Here is a 13,367-nt window from a genome sequence, read left to right on the forward strand (position 1 = left end):
ATAGTTACACTTAAAATATAGCAATTAAGATTTTGTTTAATGGGATGAAGAAACTTGCAGAGTTAAAAAAAAAATTATTTCGTTTTTGTATGTGAAAGCTACGTTTTAAGGTATAGTTTTTCTAATTCTGTTCGTACTGCATAATAATTGCGTGAAATATTTGATATTTTGTCAAATGAATCAAATGCTAGATACTGAATCAAATACTAGGTACTGAATCAAATGCTAAGACAGAAGAGCAAGAACAGAACAAAAGGATTGACGAATAACATTCTAAAATTTCTTAATCTTTTAACATGCCATTCCGGAGAAATGTGAATTTAAAAAAGTCTTCTTTTCTTGCTCAAATCAAAAGAAAAAAAATTTGATAGCTCTAACAATTGCATAAAACTACTTCTCAAAATGAGAATTAATCAACAAGATTTAATGCTAGATCCATTTTGCGCCAAGGTTTTATTTGACAGTTTACGGTTTAAATTTTTGGCTGCGGTTGAATGACGTCTGATGTAAACAAATGTTAAGTAATTACACTGGTAAACACTGTTTTTGTCACACGAACTTTGTAGTAATTATTATGTGTGTATTCTCATTAAAAATATATAATGATTTTGTTTCATTCACTTCCAGTTTTTTATGAACACTACATTTTCATTTCTGACCTCATATGTTTGTCTTTGTTTGAATAACTTTATTTAGGCGACTGCATGACTATTGCATTCAACTGACATATTGTTTACGTTAGTTAAATTGTAAATATGCTACGAACGTGTTCTAACAACCCCGACAGTTTTTATTACTTGTGTGGAGAAATTCAGCAGTGCTATTTAGACTATTTTGTACGGCATCAAGATAAATCCTGAATTAAACTTAAATGCTGTGTAACTTGTGTTAGACTCCTATTAGGTTGGGCTAAAACAGAAACTAGACTTTTTCCATTTGCTATACTAATCATTTGGACGGAATCAATGGATCATGTATGTGATGTTTATTTTAAGTGATGTTTGACTCAAACAAAAGAATTACAACCAAGTCCAAAAACACTATCCAGATATAGTACCGAGCTGTCTGCACCTAACCCTCAAAATTGATCAGAAAGTTGGGATTCTAATCCAGAACTTGTTCAAACTTCGCATTAGGTATCTGAAGATAGTGGCCCAAGTTATGAACCGTCAACTTATACTTCAAAAGAACCGCACTTATCGACACTAAGTAATTAAAATGATTTAGTACGTGATTTGAATATGTCTAAAAAGCAGGCAGAGTTTCTGGGGTCTGGGAACAAAACGGAATTTATTTTCTCCTGATACAAAAACTTTTTTTTTTTAAGTTGTTTGCACTTTTGCTTGGATTACAGCTTGGTTATACAAAATTGCTGTTTCATTTGCAAGTGGGACAGTAAAGACAAAAAAAGTCGCTATATAAAGAAAGTGTGGCCCAAGCATGGATCACTTATTTCAGGCCATAAAAATGTTAAAAATGATCCTTTAGTGAACTACAATAACATAATTTAACCACTGTTAAACATGAAGCCCGGGTTGAAAAAGTATTTTGTAAAAGTTATACCTAAAGATGGTAGTGGATTTTTGTATCTGAAAGAGAAATTCTCCAAACTAAGTAAGGCAGAAACTAAAGATGAAATATTTGTAGGTCCACAAATACGGGAACTGATAAAGGATAAAAGCTTTGAAGAAAAGCTGAGTAATCAGGAAAAACTCGCCTGGAAATGTTTTTTTTAATGTTGTCCAAAACTTTCTAGGAAACCTTAAAGCGGAAAATAACTTAATATCTACAACTTAACAACTATGTATCCCTTAATAAATCAACTGTAATGTCATATATATCTTTGGGGTGTGATATGTCCTTAAAAATACATATGCGGAATCTCATCTGGATTTCTTTCAGGTAAATTTGGGCTCTGTGAGTGACAAATAAGGCGAGAGATTCCATCTGGATATTTTCTTAATAGAGAAATGCTATCAAAGAAAACGGAGTCTAGGATTGTTAGCAGATTATTTTTGGAGGCTTAAAAGGGACCTACCAGAAGCCAAATATTCACGAAAATTATAAGTATTTATTGAAATTAAGCAATAACTTCTGTAAATGCAGCTGATTTTTTGTATTTTTTACGAAAATATGTTTTGATGTCGCAAGGAATTCTTATGTGCCAAACTTTTTTCATTGTCATTTTATTGTTTGGTGGTTCGAAATTTGACATTTGTTTTAATGTGACAAAAAAAAAGTTAATATTTTCTTTACTAGTTTTATCTTGTCGGTTGAAAATAGGTATGCAATAAAATAGATAATTCACTTTTAGCGTCAACCTAAGTTTAATATGAAAAACTTTGTCTATTACAACCTAAGTTACATAGTTTCTACGATTTTAGGAATTATAAAAGTAGGTTTTTAATATTCGTTGACCGTTTTCCGTTTTGACATTTTTCCACTCTGATTTAAATGTCTAGAAACTGTCCTCGATACAGTTAGTTGTGTTTTGACGCTCGCTGAGTAAAGATCTGTCACAGAGAGGGAAAACAAAGTTTGATTAAAGTGTAAATATATTAAATTTCATTTCGAAGTTATTTCTTAACTTAAAATTAGTTAAATTTTAGGAAGCAAAAAAAATATGTGAACAATGCTACCAAGTAAGAAACGTGCCGAATTATCTTGATTAAGAATTATCTTGGGTTTTCAAATCCAAGTTATGCCAGAATTTCCAGAAGCAATAAACGGGTGAGCTGAAGATAATAGCATGACCACCTCAACTGATTGACTTCCCAGTAAACATTGGACGTCCTTAGACGTCCAATGTTTATAGGATTGATTCTTTAAGCTGAGATCAGCAACTACAAGGTAGCCATCGGTTATTAGAATATCTAGAAGACAATGCTTTACTTACCTCATTTAATTTTAAATATTTAGCGTATCAACGACCATCATTTTAAAGTAAGTAAACAATTAAGTCACATTTTAATGAATCACATTTTAGTGGACTATTTAGTTCATTTTTAAAAATGTGTCTGTTAAAGTTAAAGAAAATAGTAAAAAATTAAATACCTGTTTTATCATAAAATGGCAAATTAAAACATTTATCATAACTCATCAAACCTACTACGTTAATTTTAGTTTGCTCACCAATCAAAACAACTCGAATAGGAAGGACGAGGATGAAATTTTGCTTGTCACGGAAATGACGAGCAAATTTAAATTCTTATAGCTCAACCTTTTTGTGAGACTCAAATTTAAATAAAACTAAAAAATATTCAACACTTTAATGGAAAAGAAGGGTATATCATCCCAAAAGAGAAATGTATTTGCAATCGAATATCAAATACATTCTTTAGCTCTGGATGATTTATGCGACACATTAGGCACCAATACGAGAGACGGAGTTACAAACAGTAACGCTAGAAATTTACTCAAAATTCATGGGTACAACAAATTTTCTCGACCAGAAACCACGCGAAGTTCTGAATCTATTGTAAAGAAACTGCTGCTGTGCGGCACTTCGAAAAACGACTGGTCAAAAAAGGATTGGGATCGAGTAATCAACTCAAGAATCAATAAAAGCTACTCTGTTATTCGCGACAGCATCAAAACGAACATTAAAGGGAGAAACTTAGTGAAAGGGGATATTATTCATTTAGAAAAGGGTCAAATTGTACCTGCAGATATTCGAGTCTTCCAGTTTGAAGGATATCTTGCAGTTGATAATCGCATTATTACAGGTAACTGTTCTGAAATCAAATCAAATTTGTTTACGAATATTGATCCTTTATTTAGTGAGAATATGCTTTTTGCTGGCACTGAGCTCTTGAGTGGTAAATGTATTGGTATTATAATCGCAACAGGAAACGACACAATATTTGGTACTTTAAGTAAAGTCGCTCAAAAAGTTCAATTCAAACGCCGTTATCGTTCTTCCGCATCAGGATGTTCCTATCAGTATGGAGTTTAGGCAATTTTTATAGCCAATGAAAATCTTTTTTATTTCAAATGCATTGGATTCCTTAATATATTTTATTTTTAACCACTTCTGTTGCTTATTTGGTTCCAAAGATATTCGTGTTTTAATATTTTCAATTCATATACATTTTATGAAATATTTCCTTAAAGTATCTCGTTAAACTTTTGGCACCGAAAAAAACTTTTTTTTTTTTTTTTTTTCTTGCGTAAAAAGTTGCGTTAACAATAAAATATCAAAAGACGGGGGAAATTTATAAAATCTCCACTTAGAAAACAAAAAACCCACCCTATTAGACTACCAAAAAAAAAAAAAAAAAAACTGTTTGACATAATAAATAAATAGTTGCAGAATCTATTTTTATGTGGGGACGAAAGAATTAGCTTAATTTACTTGTGTATAAACAAAACTGAAACATTTAAAATTAAATAACTTTATCAATTCTAAAGCAAAACGACGCACAGTGGAGTATTTGTATGACAAAACCGCTCAAAAGTCAAAAAATCAAGTTCGCATAAAAGTCTTATTAACTTTATTATTTTCAAGCTAGATAATTGCTTCATTAGATTATGTAACAGAAAATTCTTCTCGATTTTTCCTTTTGTCGTATTTTTGTTCAGAACGTGGCGTTGTTATTTGAAATTTCGTGGGAAAAAAAAATTCAAAAATTTGTGACATTTGCTATTGCAGCTATTATTATAATATTGTTCAGTTTTGAAAAAATAAACGGCTAATTATGGCAGAGGAAGGTATGACCTATATTTTAAAATAAAATTACATTAAATTTCTGTAGTTATTGTGCATAATATAAAGCGTTTTTATGATGGACTATTTGAGTTTTAATTTTCATATAAAATTATAATGTAATAATGTTTTTGTTAACAAGTATGGTCTTGTCGAGTTATAATTTTTTTACGAGCAATAACTATAGGCTGTAAACAATCAGATACTTTTGTAAAATTATCCGCCAACGTCCGCCACTTTTTATATTAACGCTTCAAAAATAGTGTGTAGACCATTTCGTAATATACACAATCTCGTAAAACGTCTTGAAATAGCTATAAAATAAATTCTTGTTGTCTAATTTTTGAATATTTTTGTACAAACTTAACCAAACTACGTAAATCTTAAATTGTATCTAATATATTAAACTATCAAACTATAAAATCTCAAAAAATATATATATATCTTATTTGTCTTTCATTAAGGTCACACCACTATGTATTTACTGATTTTATTATTTATCATGTAGATTCGACAGAAGTCAAAAAGTTGTTCACTAGAAGAGAGTTATATGAAATAATGAAAGATTGTAAAGGTAAAAAATTTGATGAAAAGTTTTCGTTGTTAGAAGAACACCTTATAACAGTCATGAAATATCCAATAGATCAAAAAAGTACCATAACAAGAATTTTAAAATTCTTTAAGAGTGATTTCAAGAAAAGATGGATAGCTGCAAGTTATAAACAAGAAAGTTTTATAAAAAACAATAAACAATGGCTCAAATCAAACATCGAGCTACCTTATTGGTCAATAAACATTCGACAGAAACCTGGACGACCATCAAAATCATTTATAGAACTAAGTGATTGCAGCAAGCGTCGAAAAACTATGGATTTGCGCAAACAGGTCTCTGTTGATGAGTTGACGTACGCAGCCAGAATGAGCCAGCACACTTCAGGAAATACTGATGTTTCAAAATTTATTAAAGAAATTACGGCCACGCCTACCAGAGCAAAGAAATACCGAAAAGCATTTAACTCTGCTTTTAAAAAAGTAACTGTCAATAAATTAACACCTCAAGAGGCACTGGCACTGTTTGTAGAAGGCGATTTTACCAGAAAACAGTGGGAACTTATTCAAAGTAGAAACAAAAGTGTCTACCCCTGCTACTCAATAATACAACAAGCCAAAAAAGAATGTTACCCTAATAAGGAATCGATACAAGTAACCGAAACAACAGCTGAAATTCAACTACAAGCATTACTTGACCACACTACATTACGCTTATATAAATATGTCTCAGAGGTTGTAGAAAAGTGTTCAATTGAAGAAAAGAAAAATATGGTTTTAATATCAAAATGGGGTTGTGATGGATCGCAACAAGCAAAATTTAAGCAAAAATTTCAAAACAACACCGACAGTGATGCAAATATTTTTCAAAGTTCTTTAGTACCTCTGAGAATGATTGTTAAAATTGATGGCCAACAAGAAAAAATTATATGGCAAAACTCAGTCACCTCATCTCCAAGGTTCTGCAGGCCCATTCGAATACGTTTCATTAGTGAATCTAAAGACATAACAATGGACGAGATAGAGCACGTAAAAAACCAAATAAGGAATCTCAGGGAAACAAGGTTGCCCAATGAAATTGGAAAAATAAAGCATACCTTGCTTTTTACAATAGTAGATGGTAAAGTGTGCAACGCTGCAACTGATACTACATCAACTATGAGGTGCTACATTTGTGGACAAACATCGAAAGATTTTAATAAATTGATTAAAAAAGAGCCAATCAATACGGAAACCATCTCATTTGGACTCTCGATTCTTCATGCAAGGATCCGCTTTTTTGAATCGCTTCTTCATTTAGCTTATAAAATACCTTTACAAAAGTGGCAAGCTCGATCAGACGAGGAAAAAAAAATTGTCAAAGAAGCAAAGAAGAAAATACAAACATCCTTCAAAGAAGAATTAGGGCTTCAAGTAGATATACCTAAAGCAGGGTTTGGAAATACGAATGACGGCAATACGTCAAGAAGATTTTTTTCAAACCCGGAATTATCTTCACAAATAACTGGTGTTAACTTGGATTTGATAAAAGGTTTACACGTTATTCTTGAAGTCATTTCAAGTGGATATAAAATTGATGCTGTTAAATTCGACGCTTTTGCTCATGAAACTGCTAAACTGTATATCAATCTGTATGGTTGGTATCCCATGTCTCCAACCATGCATAAAGTTTTGATGCATGGTGCCGAAGTAATAACTCATGCAATCCTCCCTATCGGCCAGTTATCCGAGGAGGCAGCTGAAGCCCGAAACAAACACTTTCGGCAGTACAGACAAAATTTTAGTCGAAAGTTTTCTCGTATCGACTGCAATACAGACGTATTAAATAGGCTGCTATTGAGTTCAGACCCATACATAAGTAGTTCTAGATCAAAACGGCATAAAAAAACGTTGCCTTTTTCCAAAGAAGCAGTCAATATGATGATCTCAGCATGAAGCTTTGATAAGCGAATATGTCTTTTTGTTAATAATAAATTACTCTTTAAAAAATTTTATTTTTTTAATTAAACATTTAATTTTAATAAAACTCTGTGTTTTAAACTAATAAAGCGAAAAAAAATTCATAAAATATTTTTGAGCGGTTTTGTCATACAAATACTCCACTGTGCGACGTCCCCAAAAAAATTATTGTAGTGCAACTTTTTCTAAAAAAAATAACATCTATATATACGTATATACTATATATTTTCATGGGTGGGTTTTTATTCTTCGACACCTACATAAAATCATTTGTTGCGTTTTTTGGACGAAGTTTTTCAAAAATGTACGATATATTTTTTTCCGCGATAAAATGTCACGTGACAAAACTCCCTACTATCAGTCGGCATCAACAAACCACGGTTGTTCACTAAACAAATATGATAGCTAACTGTTTATGATAGCTGCTTATGAGTTAAACATAGATCACTCATAGTTTCCTATATTAGTTGAAAGTATTCGCGTGTTTAAAAAAGAGACAAATAAAATTGAAATAGTTATTGACATTTTCTTTTTATACAAGTTTGCTTTATTTAGTGTTGATTTCGTATTATTAATTACATTTTCCGATTGTTTAATTGTTTTGTTTTTTGCTATTTTCCGGGTGGAGTTAATGGGGTTTATTTCTTAGGGTTGAATTTTTATTTTACATAGGAATTACGTAAGGCTCGCGGAAAAAATAAGAAAGATTTAAGAAACCTGACCAGGAAAATCTCGTGCAGTAAAAATCTTTAAAAAATATATTGTATTACACATAAGGGGAACCCTTATGGTATAACAAGTTTTTAATAAAAAGTTACATGTTTCTAATAGTGCAACTTTGTTTGAAATTCGAGTATTATAAAATTGAATCATAATTTAAGGCTAAGATTAGCAAAAAGTTTAGCAATATCGGCGCAGAACTCGTCGACCGTATTTTTTGAATATGTGAACTTCGTACCTAGATAAGTATCACAGACAGCACACGACTCCGGGCCAGAATTCCGGCGAATCATCGCATACCGTATCGACTTTATTAGTAACGGGCCAGTACTGGCTCGAGACTAGCAAGTTACTGGCGAGTATGCTACTGCAATAGCGTACGTTTGCTATTACAACAAAGTATGTTGATAATTTTCTAAAAACATTAACAAATATATTGTAAATAAAATTGCAATTGTTACGTTCGAACTTTTACAGTAGTAGTTACTACTGTAAATAGTTTGGATGTGGTATGATATAAGTAATGTAAAAGTCAGACTGTTGTAATTATAATTCTAATTACGACAACTAACTTTTGACTTATTAATATTTTTTGTATTGTAAATAGCTGGTTGATTTAATGAAACTGTTATTAACATCCTAAAATTATGTTAGCGTACATCATTACAGTAATTTTGTATAAAAATCAGCTATGTTTTTACATTAAAAAGGTTGAACAAAGTTCATGCAAGATGTTGATTTAATTATGAAACACAGTTGGTAAAAAAAAGAAGCTGTTTAAAGGTTGAGCAATAAAAAGTTTTACAATAACAATAATTACAAAATAATCAAGTATGTAAATAAATAAACAACTCTTTTATATTAATATATAAAAACACATTCAATATATATATAAATATATGGCGTTATTAAATGTGTCTTCTAAATGGTTCGTGCATGTGCGTGTGTGTATACGCTAATTCTTTTTAGAAAGCAGATTCTTTCACAATATCATTTCTCGTTTAAATAGTTAAGACTTCATAATATTTAGGTTTTCCCGTTCCTTGTTGTGGAGATTAATTTAGCGTAATCATAATTTTGTAACTTTTCGTAAACAATATTTCGCAATACTCATAAAGTATTTTATTTCATTTCCATTGTTTTTATCATCCTCTACTGCAGAATTTATAATGTTTAGGATTAGAATATCTACTAAAATTAAAAAGATAACAATTAGAAGATCTATTAATAACTATCATTCTCTAATGTTATCATTCAATTATTTTTTATAATGAATATTATAAATTTGCTCCTTATTATGAAGTTGAAGTTATTGCTTGTTCTAAATTTTTAAAATCATGTTCAAGTATTGCATGTCAGAAAACCATATATCAGACCAAGTTGATGCAATGAAGTCGCAGATTAAGCGCAATTGATTATAATCCGATTCAGTTAAAATAAAAGCCAGAAGGGCATAGATTGCTCTTGAATTCCATCTGGCATTGTGCAACAATGGCAGTCTTTTGAAGTTTATATCTGGAAAGCTGCCATTCACCTTCATGTATCGGTAACTTTGTACTAACTCGAACAAAAACTCCATGTCGTTTCTCCATTTATTAGTCTTCACTTTACAAATTTGTTCACCTTGCTTGAAGCTTGACTTCAAATTTTCATAATTTTTTTTTCAATAAATTTGTAATGTAATTCTGGCAATTTTGACACTCCTTCGTTAAGAATTTCATTCATAGTATGTTTCAAAATTGTGTTGAACACATGATGCTGACAACTAATAAATTGAAATGGTTCAAGATTTTTTCTTTCAAATTCTTTTTGCAGTTGAATTAGATAACTTTTTTAAATTCCAAAAACGTTATTTCCCCTTTCCCCCGGTCACAATTCTTTTTTACAGTAATGGAGAACATTTTTTATTTTAAAACAAGAATTTATACAAATTTCTTATCATGAGACATTTGAGCCACTTTAATGCAAAGAAGAGAAGAATTCATGAAACTTTTTTTCCTTCAGAATATAAAAATTTATATGCGATAAGGGTAACTTAAAAAAGAATCAGGTAAAAAAAGGAGTATGTGTAGTTAGATATATCCATTTAAATCTTGGTCGAATTCAAAAGTTTTTTAAAAATTTTATACTTGTTGTTCTGCCAACAGTGTTCTGTTGTGGTTTTGATTACATGTCAGCGGAACGTTTCAGTTCATCTACAGCTCCAACTTTCCAAATGATACGCTTTTTTAGGGTATTGTCAATTATGTACTGAGTCACTTATTCTGCGGTATTTGCGTAAACTTTGTCAAATATTCCTCTCTCCGTCTCGTTCTAAAATGATCCAGATGAACAATATCATTGTGCCGTTCAAGTATTTTTAGTTCTTTACGACTTCTTGAATCGCTTCCAAATTTAGCTTTTGATCAAACATTAAATGATCAGAGGTGATAACTTCATCACAAGCCTCTTCATGAAGGAACGTCAATTAATGCTAACCCATTTAAACCTCATAGTAGCTGTCTTCAATTCTTCCAAAACTGATAGCTAATTGGTTAGCTTTTTTAGACACTGCTTTAATGATTATACAAGTATCTCGAAAATAGTGCAGCCAGGTGGCATCCATTTTTTGTGTTTTGTTGATGTCTAACAAAATTTTGACAAAAAAGTGAACACAAATAGTATCAGTTTCTAAAGTTTAAAAATGAAAGCAAAAAAGAACTAAAGTTATTAAAATGATCCTCACATTTACTGAAGTGATCAGAATACCTGGAATGTTAAATTGATTCTCATATTTACTGAAAAGATAAGAATATCTGGAGTGTTAAAAAAACGGGAAAGTACTAAAAGGGCTTAGGTGCAAATTTCTGTGAAGGAAAAAGTTGACAAGAAGTTCACAAAACAACTAAAGAAGCACTTTAAGAAGAATCCTTCCGTAACCATTAGAAAGACTACCAAAATGTTCAAAATTGATACAAGGCCGTGAGAAGGGCTTAAACTTTAGGTCAGTGACAGGAAGAACGGGTCAGCCCAAGAAGTCAACTTTTTTACAGAAAGACTTAGGACTCTCGGATTATAGTGATCAAAAAAGCATTTAAACTGTTTAAAGAGCTAATGGCCCATCAATTGTCAAAACTTCTCATATATGAAACTATTTACCATTGACTGTGTCATCAATGAAAGAAGTTATTGATTTACTGTTCAAAAGGGTGGTAGTGTACCAACTGAGTGTCATAAAAAGCATTCTAAGTCAGTAATTATAAAAAGTGTTGTTGCTTCAAATGGTGAAAAATATCCATCCATCTATGTTAAAGAGACTGAAAAAGTAAATAAAGAGGTTTATCAGCTTTTTGAAAAGGTGTATGGTACTACTACTCAAGAAGAACTTTCCAAATTGGAACTATGTGTTCAAACATTATATGTTCAATTAGTATGGTTCAAACATTATGGAGCTCCAAGTCATGAGGCCAGAAAAACCCAACAACTTTTAAAAAAGAATGTGGCCTTCTTAAAGCCCACATGTGAATCCACTTGATATTACAATATGGAGTAGGCCTTTTTGCATACTTAGCTCTCCACAATATGTTGTGGAGAAAAAAGCCAACTCAAGTCTTAGATCTCTCTAGCTATCATTACAAGAGCTTGGAATTCTATGTCAAGCAATACTTGATTAGTACTTGCTCGACCTTCCGTCCGTGTCTAGAGGTTGTCATTGATAAAAATGGAATCTTAAGGTAGGCAAGGCATTTATCTCGAACTTTTCTTTTATAAATATTAATCAGAGATGATTAATTTTGGCTCTAAAATTTTGTAAGTCTAGTAGTAAGAAAAAGTCTGCAAATCCAAACCCTGCCACACCCTGCACAAAAGTGTACTGCTTAAGAAATTTGAGCTATATAAAGCGTACAATCATTCAGTACAAAGTGATCCATCCACAGATGATATCCTATAAAGTCAGTCATCATCAAAATTCTTATAAAGTAAAACAGTTTTAGACAATCACAATGATAAGAAGGACGACTTAGCTTAAGAGCATTTTTGCCAACTCCAGCGACAACCAATCAATGTTTCATGTCCAAATCATCAATAGAAAAAGAGCTTAAAACTTTTTCTGACAATTTCAGTTCTTGTAATCTACAGATCTCTATAAATGACTCAAATAGAAAAGAGACAATAACTACCCACATATATCTTTTGAAAATGATTGTGAATTCGAGACACATTTTATGCTCTCCTGTAAAACTTGCTCAATATGGGATAAGAGAAGAAATCCTCTTGGGGTATCGCCTATAACGACTGCTGTTAAAATAATCGTTAATTTTCTCATTTTGCTTTCATAAGATGGAATTTTAAAATTACTCAGATTGCATTTTCATTTTCCTATTAAACAGGCAATTGTGACGACTATTGCGCAATCCATAATACTTGTTATTTGTCTGTTAAATAAACTACCCATTAAAAGTACATCGCCGTCTTTATGTATGCAAATACTAATTTTGATCTAATGAATTTTTCCGTTATTTATTATTTTTACCAAAGATTAAACAATAGAACCTTGAAGAAAAAAGGATATTTTTTAATTATCGTTTAACCTTTTAATACTGAACTTGGAGAAGTTCGTTTTTAACCCTTTCGAGACCGGTGATGCTTTAAAACGTTATTGAAATTTTACATGATCGCAGTGAATATGAACCTTTTTCTCAAAATCCAGATTGTGATGTTCCATTGTCTAATCCGGTGGTGAAAGGGTCAAAGACATCGAAAAAAGCACTGATTGTCTGTAATCATTCCCTACACAAGTAATACACTTAATCTTTTTTCTTACTATTTTATCTTATTTAGAAATGTTTGTATTGCTTGGTCAAGACTGAACAGTGTATGCCTCAGAGAAGAAATAGCGAAAGCCTTCAGATTAGGAGTAGTTAAAAATGTTTTCGGACAGATGTCCCCAGCAAGTTAAAGACTGACATAGATGAACAAATTCTAGACTCACTTCGATGAAAGAGATTCTCTCAAGCTTGTCTGTAATCATTACCTACACAAGTTTTTCACTTAATTTTTTTTTTTTACAAGTTTTTGACTACAAATCATATAGTAAAAGAAATACTGCAAATCATATAGTAAAAGAAATACTGCAAATCATATAGTAAAAGAAATACTGCAAATCGTATTGTAAAAGAAATAACTCATTTTGTAAACAAGCTTCACCACGAAAAGTTTTAAAAATCAAGTTATGGAATGAGATGGTGCAAAATGGAGCGAACATGCGCAGTGATAAAGCGTATTTAAATGAATGCACACAATGATAAAGCGTTATTTTGCACATATTGAGATTTTTTGTTATAAACTATGAGTGATCTATGTTTAACTCATAAGCAATATAAAATACAGATCTCTATCATTCTATAAGTCCTAATTGCATTATTTTAACTAACTATTGGTTAAAATAAAACAA

The 13,367-nt window shown here is 31.2% G+C and overlaps 2 protein-coding genes across 5 annotated transcripts; both read left to right on the forward strand.

Moving 5' to 3' along the window:
- Positions 1–752: 752 nt before the first annotated feature.
- LOC149883174 (sodium/potassium-transporting ATPase subunit alpha-A-like) lies at positions 753–4,023 on the forward strand. Of its 3 annotated transcripts, none has more exons than XM_090065420.1 (2): positions 753–974; positions 3,124–4,023. In XM_090065420.1, the coding sequence occupies exon 2, from the start codon at positions 3,272–3,274 to the stop codon at positions 3,953–3,955; it is 684 nt and encodes a 227-aa protein (XP_089921546.1). In that variant the 5' UTR covers positions 753–974; positions 3,124–3,271; the 3' UTR covers positions 3,956–4,023. The 3 variants fall into 3 exon arrangements, with proteins under 3 accessions (XP_089921546.1, XP_089921547.1, XP_089921545.1); XM_090065421.1 differs by lacking the exon at positions 753–974 and adding an exon at positions 2,503–2,549; XM_090065419.1 differs by lacking the exon at positions 753–974 and adding an exon at positions 2,710–2,943.
- Positions 4,024–5,144: 1,121 nt separating this feature from the next.
- On the forward strand, positions 5,145–7,333 carry LOC149883175 (uncharacterized). 2 transcript variants are annotated; one of them, XM_090065424.1, is made up of 2 exons: positions 5,159–5,279; positions 5,390–7,333. In XM_090065424.1, exon 2 carries the CDS (start codon positions 5,573–5,575, stop codon positions 7,187–7,189), a length of 1,617 nt encoding a protein of 538 aa, XP_089921550.1. In that variant the 5' UTR covers positions 5,159–5,279; positions 5,390–5,572; the 3' UTR covers positions 7,190–7,333. The 2 variants fall into 2 exon arrangements, with proteins under 2 accessions (XP_089921549.1, XP_089921550.1); XM_090065423.1 differs by having other exon boundaries at positions 5,145–7,333.
- The last annotated feature ends 6,034 nt before the right edge of the window (positions 7,334–13,367 follow it).

Source organism: Hydra viridissima, unplaced genomic scaffold (genome assembly GCF_058129835.1).
Source record: "Hydra viridissima isolate aposymbiotic clone 2 unplaced genomic scaffold, HvirCarnegie_v1 scaffold_10, whole genome shotgun sequence".
In the NCBI taxonomy this organism is placed as follows: domain Eukaryota; kingdom Metazoa; phylum Cnidaria; class Hydrozoa; order Anthoathecata; family Hydridae; genus Hydra; species Hydra viridissima.

Coding starts and splice junctions, on each gene's coding strand:
- LOC149883174 (XM_090065420.1), top strand. CDS start 3,272: ATGGAAAAGAAGGGTATATCATCCCAAAAGAGAAATGTATTTGCAATC.
- LOC149883175 (XM_090065423.1), top strand. CDS start 5,264: ATGAAAGATTGTAAAGGTAAAAAATTTGATGAAAAGTTTTCGTTGTTA.